General features: G+C 46.1%; 1 protein-coding gene across 2 annotated transcripts in view; it reads left to right on the top strand.

The window, feature by feature from the left end:
* The window catches only part of cep89 (centrosomal protein 89), a 266,004-nt gene that overhangs the window by 113,870 nt on the left and 144,735 nt on the right, over nucleotides 1–7,399 (top strand). For both annotated transcript variants that reach the window (XM_045216077.1, XM_045216076.1), the window contains 3 exons: nucleotides 4,276–4,379; nucleotides 4,871–4,986; nucleotides 5,451–5,631. In XM_045216077.1, the coding sequence (XP_045072012.1) occupies nucleotides 4,276–4,379; nucleotides 4,871–4,986; nucleotides 5,451–5,631 (401 nt within the window). The remainder of the gene's footprint in view (nucleotides 1–4,275; nucleotides 4,380–4,870; nucleotides 4,987–5,450; nucleotides 5,632–7,399) is intronic.

The following is a 7,399-nucleotide window of genomic DNA, read 5'->3' as shown; positions in this document are numbered from 1 at the left end:
CACTCCAATACCTTGACTTTGTTGTCCTTAAGCCATTTTGCCACAACTTTGGAAGTATGCTTGGGGTCATTGTCCATTTGGAAGACCTATTTGCGACCAAGCTTTAACTTCCTGACTGATGTCTTGAGATGTTGCTTCAATATATCCACATCATTTTCCTTCCTCATGATGCCATCTATTTTGTGAAGTGCACCAGTCCCTCCTGCAGCAAAGCACCCCCACAGCATGATGCTGCCACCCCCGTGTTTCAAGGTTGGGATGGTGTTCTTCGGCTTGAAAGCATCCCCCTTTTTCCTCCAAACATAACGATGGTCATTATGGCCAAACAGTTCTATTTTTGTTTCATCAGACCAGAGGACATTTCTCCAAAAAGTACGATCTTTGTCCCCATGTGCAGTTGCAAACCGTAGTCTGGTTTTGTTATGGCGGTTTTGGAGCAGTGGCTTCTTCCTTGCTGAGCGGCCTTTCAGGTTATGTCGATATAGGACTCGTTTTACTGTGGATATAGATACTTTTGTACCTGTTTCCTCCAGCATCTTCACAAGGTCCTTTGCTGTTGTTCTGGGATTGATTTGCACTTTTCGCACCAAAGTACGTTAATCTCTAGGAGACAGAACACGTCGACTTCCTGAGTGGTATGACGGCTGCGTGGTCCCATGGTGTTTATACTTGCGTACTATTGTTTGTACAGATGAACGTGGTACCTTCAGGCTTTTGGAAATTGCTCCCAAGGATGAACCAGACTTATGGAGGTCTACAAATTTTTTTCGGAGGTCTTGGCTGATTTCTTTTGATTTTCCCATGATGTCAAGCAAAGAGGCACTGAGTTTGAAGGTAGGCCTTGAAATAAATCCACAGGTACACCTCCAATTGACTAAAATTATGCCAGTTAGCCTATCAGAAGCTTCTAAAGCCATGACATCATTTTCTGGAATTTTCCAAGCTGTTTAAATGCACAGTCAACTTAGTGTATGTAAACTTCTGACCCACTGGAATTGTGATACAGTGAATTATAAGTGAAATCATCTGTCTGTAAACAATTGTTGGAAAAATTACTTGTGTCATGCACAAAGTAGATGTCCCGACCAACTTGCCAAAACTATAGTTTGTTAACAATACATTTGTGGAGTGGTTGAAAAAAGAGTTTTAATGACTCCAACCTCAGTGTATGTAAACTTCCGACTTCAACTGTATAAATACTAGCCAGCAGCTGTCCTCCTCCCGATCTGTCTTTTATACTGTGTGTCTGTAGAAGTTGTACTGTTCTGGATTTCAAGAGCTGGATTGTCCTGATATAGGGTATAGTACAATTGATATGCAGCAGAGACAGATCCTGATATAGGGTATAATACAGTTGATATGCAGCAGAGACAGGTCCTGATATAGGGTATAATACAGTTGATATGCAGCAGAGACAGTTCCTGATATAGGGTATAGTACAGTTGATATGCAGCAGAGACAGGTCCTGATATAGGGTATAATACAGTTGATATGCAGCAGAGACAGGTCCTGATATAGGGTATAATACAGTTGATATGCAGCAGAGACAGGTCCTGATATAGGGTATAGTACAGTTGATATGCAGCAGAGACAGGTCCTGATATAGGGTATAGTACAGTTGATATGCAGCAGAGACAGGTCTTACACATCAGTTATTGTAAGTGGATGCATGTGGTGCTCTGTTTGTTTGTTTGTTGAAGAAGCTGGTGCCAAATTCAGATGGAGAGCTAATACTAGTAGGCTCGATCTCTTTAAGATCAGTAGAAACCTTCAAAGTGATTAGTACTGGAGTAGTGTTCACCTGTTAGGATAGCTGGGATTAGTACTGGAGTAGTGTTCACCTGTTAGGATAGCTGGGATTAGTCCTGGAGTAGTGTTCACCTGTTAGGATAGCTGGGATTAGTACTGGAGTAGTGTTCACCTGTTAGGATAGCTGGGATTAGTCCTGGAGTAGTGTTCACCTGTTAGGATAGCTGGGATTAGTACTGGAGTAGTGTTCACCTGTTAGGATAGCTGGGATTAGTACTGGAGTAGTGTTCACCTGTTAGGATAGCTGGAATTAGTACTGGAGTAGTGTTCACCTGTTAGGATAGATGGGATTAGTACTGGAGTAGTGTTCACCTGTTAGGATAGCTGGGATTAGTACTGGAGTAGTGTTCACCTGTTAGGATAGATGGGATTAGTACTGGAGTAGTGTTCACCTGTTAGGATAGCTGGGATTAGTACTGGAGTAGTGTTCACCTGTTAGGATAGATGGGATTAGTACTGGAGTAGTGTTCACCTGTTAGGATAGCTGGGTTTAGTCCTGGAGTAGTGTTCACCTGTTAGGATAGATGGGATTAGTACTGGAGTAGTGTTCACCTGTTAGGATAGCTGGGATTAGTACTGGAGTAGTGTTCACCTGTTAGGATAGATGGGATTAGTACTGGAGTAGTGTTCACCTGTTAGGATAGATGGGATTAGTACTGGAGTAGTGTTCACCTGTTAGGATAGCTGGGATTAGTCCTGGAGTAGTGTTCACCTGTTAGGATAGATGGGATTAGTACTGGAGTAGTGTTCACCTGTTAGGATAGCTGGGATTAGTCCTGGAGTAGTGTTCACCTGTTAGGATAGATGGGATTAGTACTGGAGTAGTGTTCACCTGTTAGGATAGCTGGGATTAGTCCTGGAGTAGTGTTCACCTGTTAGGATAGCTGGGATTAGTACTGGAGTAGTGTTCACCTGTTAGGATAGCTGGGATTAGTCCTGGAGTAGTGTTCACCTGTTAGGATAGCTGGGATTAGTACTGGAGCAGTGTTCACCTGTTAGGATAGCTGGGATTAGTCCTGGAGTAGTGTTCACCTGTTAGGATAGCTGGGATTAGTCCTGGAGTAGTGTTCACCTGTTAGGATAGCTGGGATTAGTCCTGGAGTAGTGTTCACCTGTTAGGATAGCTGGGATTAGTACTGGAGTAGTGTTCACCTGTTAGGATAGCTGGGATTAGTACTGGAGTAGTGTTCACCTGTTAGGATAGCTGGGATTAGTACTGGAGTAGTGTTCACCTGTTAGGATAGCTGGGATTAGTCCTGGAGTAGTGTTCACCTGTTAGGATAGCTGGGATTAGTACTGGAGTAGTGTTCACCTGTTAGGATAGCTGGGATTAGTCCTGGAGTAGTGTTCACCTGTTAGGATAGCTGGGATTAGTCCTGGAGTAGTGTTCACCTGTTATGATAGCTGGGATTAGTACTGGAGTAGTGTTCACCTGTTAGGATAGCTGGGATTAGTACTGGAGCAGTGTTCACCTGTTAGGATAGCTGGGATTAGTCCTGGAGTAGTGTTCACCTGTTAGGATAGCTGGGATTAGTACTGGAGTAGTGTTCACCTGTTAGGATAGCTGGGATTAGTACTGGAGTAGTGTTCACCTGTTAGGATAGCTGGGATTAGTCCTGGAGTAGTGTTCACCTGTTAGGATAGCTGGGATTAGTACTGGAGCAGTGTTCACCTGTTAGGATAGATGGGATTAGTACTGGAGTAGTGTTCACCTGTTAGGATAGCTGGGATTAGTACTGGAGTAGTGTTCACCTGTTAGGATAGCTGGGATTAGTCCTGGAGTAGTGTTCACCTGTTAGGATAGCTGGGATTAGTACTGGAGTAGTGTTCACCTGTTAGGATAGCTGGGATTAGTCCTGGAGTAGTGTTCACCTGTTAGGATAGCTGGGATTAGTCCTGGAGTAGTGTTCACCTGTTAGGATAGCTGGGATTAGTACTGGAGTAGTGTTCACCTGTTAGGATAGCTGGGATTAGTACTGGAGTAGTGTTCACCTGTTAGGATAGCTGGGATTAGTACTGGAGTAGTGTTCACCTGTTAGGATAGCTGGGATTAGTACTGGAGTAGTGTTCACCTGTTAGGATAGCTGGGATTAGTCCTGGAGTAGTGTTCACCTGTTAGGATAGCTGGGATTAGTCCTGGAGTAGTGTTCACCTGTTAGGATAGCTGGGATTAGTACTGGAGTAGTGTTCACCTGTTAGGATAGCTGAGATTAGTACTGGAGTAGTGTTCACCTGTTAGGATAGCTGGGATTAGTCCTGGAGTAGTGTTCACCTGTTAGGATAGCTGGGATTAGTCCTGGAGTAGTGTTCACCTGTTAGGATAGCTGGGATTAGTCCTGGAGTAGTGTTCACCTGTAAGGACAGCTGCTAGACTGAGCTCTGTGAGCTGTCCAGGCAGTGCTTGTGATTGTGATCCAGGGTGAACGCTTAGTTGTGTTTTTTAATTGATTGATTGATTGTGTCTAGGAGGAGTTGAGGAGGTTCCGGGGCCGTGTGGAGGAGGTGGTGCAGGAGAACCAGAAGTTACACCAGGACCTGAAACAGACAGGAGGAGTCAGCCACAAGGAGTGGTGAGTACTTTGGCTCTCTCTCTCTCTCTCTCTCTCTCTCTCTCTCTCTCTCTCTCTCTCTCTCTGTCTCTCTGTCTCTCTGTCTCTCTGTCTCTCTGTCTCTGTCTCTGTCTCTCTCTCTGTCTCTGTCTCTGTCTCTGTCTCTCTCAGTCTCTCTGTCTCTATGTCTGTCTGTCTGTTTGTCTGTGTGTGTGTGTGTGAGAGAGAGAGAGGAGAGACTGTCTTGACATTTTTCTATCTCCCCCCTCCTCTCCTCCCCCTTTCCCTCCCACTCCCCCTCCTCTCCTCCCCCCTCCTCTCCTCCCTCCCCTCCCCCTCCTCTCCTCCCTCCTCCCCCCTCCTCTCCTCCCTCCTCCCCCCTCCTCTCCTCCCACCTCCCCCTCCTCTCCTCCCACCCCCTCCTCTCCTCCTCCTTTCCCTCCCACCTCCCCCTCCTCTCCTCCCACCTCCCCCCTCCTCTCCTCCCTCCCCTCCCCCCCTCTCCTCCCCAGGAGGCAGCTCCAGGAGCAGGCCCGTCTGGTACTTCAGGAGAACCAGGTCCTGATAGACCAGCTGGAGGTGCAGCATGCTAAGGCTAAGGACAGTCACGGGAGACATTTGACTGAGGGTAGGGAGGGACAGACACCAGTAATCCCCACTTTCAGACTCTACTATATAAACTAGCTATATTCTGTTTGTACATTCTATACATTCAGATTAACACTGTATCAAATTGTCGTTCTCAAACCCTGCTGTAGGTGTATGGTAGAATTCTTCACAGAATTGAAAGTTATCAAGGATCTCCATTAACTGTTCCCCCCCTCCCTCCCTCCTCTCTCCTCTCCTCCCCTCCTCCCTCCCTCTCCCCTCCCTCCTCTCTCCTCTCCTCCCCTCCTCCCTCTCTCCCTCCTCCCTCCCTCTCTCCTCTCCTCTCCTCCCCTCCCTCCCTCTCTCCTCTCCTCTCCTCTCCTCTCCTCTCCTCTCCTCTCCTCTCCTCTCCTCTCCTCTCCTCTCCTCTCCTCTCCTCTCCTCTCCTCTCCTCTCCTCTCCTCTCCTCTCCTCCCCCCTCCCTCCTCCTCCCCCCCTCTCCAGTCTCTAAGGTGTGTAAGCAGCTGATGTTGCTGGAGGCAGAGAAGCAGAGGCTGGAGGGGGAGCTGGAGGAGACGAGGCGAGAGCTCCACACTCTGCAGGCAGAACACCTCCAGACACGGTGCAGTCTGGAGAACGCTGTCAGCTGGGACGAACACCACGCTATCGCAACCAAACTCAAACGGTAGATGGTTATAAATACACCGACTCAAACGGTAGATGGTTATAAATACACCGACTCAAACGGTAGATGGTTATAAATACACCGACTCAAACGGTAGATGGTTATAAATACACCGACTCAAACAGTAGATGGTTATAAATACACCGACTCAAACGGTAGATGGTTATAAATACACCGACTCAAACTGTAGATGGTTATAAATACACCGACTCAAACTGTACAAAGATACTGACTGACACAAACTCAATCGGTAGATAGATTCGCTACAGACTCCCCAGACTAACTTCAATGGACCTTCAGAGGAAGAGTCTTCAAATACATTTTTACATTTTAGTCATTTAGCAGGCGCTCTTATCCAGAGCCACTTACAGTTAGTGAGTCATTTAGCAGACGCTCTTATCCAGAGCCACCTACAGTTAGTGAGTGCATATATTTTTCATACTGGCCCCCCGTGGGAAATGAACCCACAACCCTGGCGTTGCAAGCACCATGCTCTATCTGGGCCCACCATGGGAAACGAACCCACAACCCTGGCGTTGCAAGCGCCATGCTCTACCAACTGAGCTACAGGAGGGCTCAGTTGACTGGGTCTGAATAAATCCATTCATTAAGAGCCAGAGAGGACCAGGTATACCCAGAGAACAACATCCTCTAACCGACTCCATCCACCACCCGTTACGTCTCTTTCATTGGAAATTCCTTTCATCAAATATTGCCTTTATAAATTGGACCTATTAGACTAATATACTTTTAGTGATAACCTTTCCATTCCACTCTATTAATTGGCTCAAATGACTTGTAAGACTTCCAGCTGAATACTTCATGAATTGGGCAGCGGCCCAAATGGCACCCTCTTCCCTACATACTGGACTACTCTGATCAGGGCCTATAGGGGGTGTAGTGCACTATATTAGGGAATGGGGTGCTGTTTGGGACACAGTCTTAGAGTGGTATATGTAGCTGACTGCATACCACCCTATATCACACAGATACACTATATACTGCCATACGTTCCTTTTCACACCAGACAGACAGATCACATGACTATTCTGTTATCAGAGCTGAGACTACAACCAGACAGACAGATCACATGACTATTCTGTTATCAGAGCTGAGATTACAACTAGACAGACAGATCACATGACTATTCTGTTATCAGAGCTGAGATTACAACTAGACAGACAGATCACATGACTATTCTGTTATCAGAGCTGAGTTTACAACTAGACAGACAGATCACATGACTATTCTGTTATCAGAGCTGAGATTACAACTAGACAGACAGATCACATGACTATTCTGTTATCAGAGCTGAGATTACAACCAGACAGACAGATCACATGACTATTCTGTTATCAGAGCTGAGATTACAACCAGACAGACAGATCACATGACTATTCTGTTATCAGAGCTGAGATTACAACCAGACAGACAGATCACATGACTATTCTGTTATCAGAGCTGAGATTACAACTAGACAGACAGATCACATGACTATTCTGTTATCAGAGCTGAGATTACAACTAGACAGACAGATCACATGACTATTCTGTTATCAGAGCTTAGATCTGGTGAGACGAGATGGCTTAATTCCTCCCCGACTCCCAACTATGTTGTCAGTAAGCCTGTAGGTTTTCCTCTCCCAACTATGTTGTCAGTAAGCCTGTAGGTTTTCCTCTCCCTCCTATGTTGTCAGTAAGCCTGTAGGTTTTCCTCTCCCTCCTATGTTGTCAGTAAGCCTGTAGGTTTTACACTCCCAACATGTTGT

Source organism: Coregonus clupeaformis, unplaced genomic scaffold (genome assembly GCF_020615455.1).
Source record: "Coregonus clupeaformis isolate EN_2021a unplaced genomic scaffold, ASM2061545v1 scaf0599, whole genome shotgun sequence".
In the NCBI taxonomy this organism is placed as follows: Eukaryota; Metazoa; Chordata; class Actinopteri; order Salmoniformes; family Salmonidae; genus Coregonus; species Coregonus clupeaformis.
Note: the sequence above shows the minus strand (reverse complement) of the source record. Positions and strands in the feature narration are given on the sequence as shown.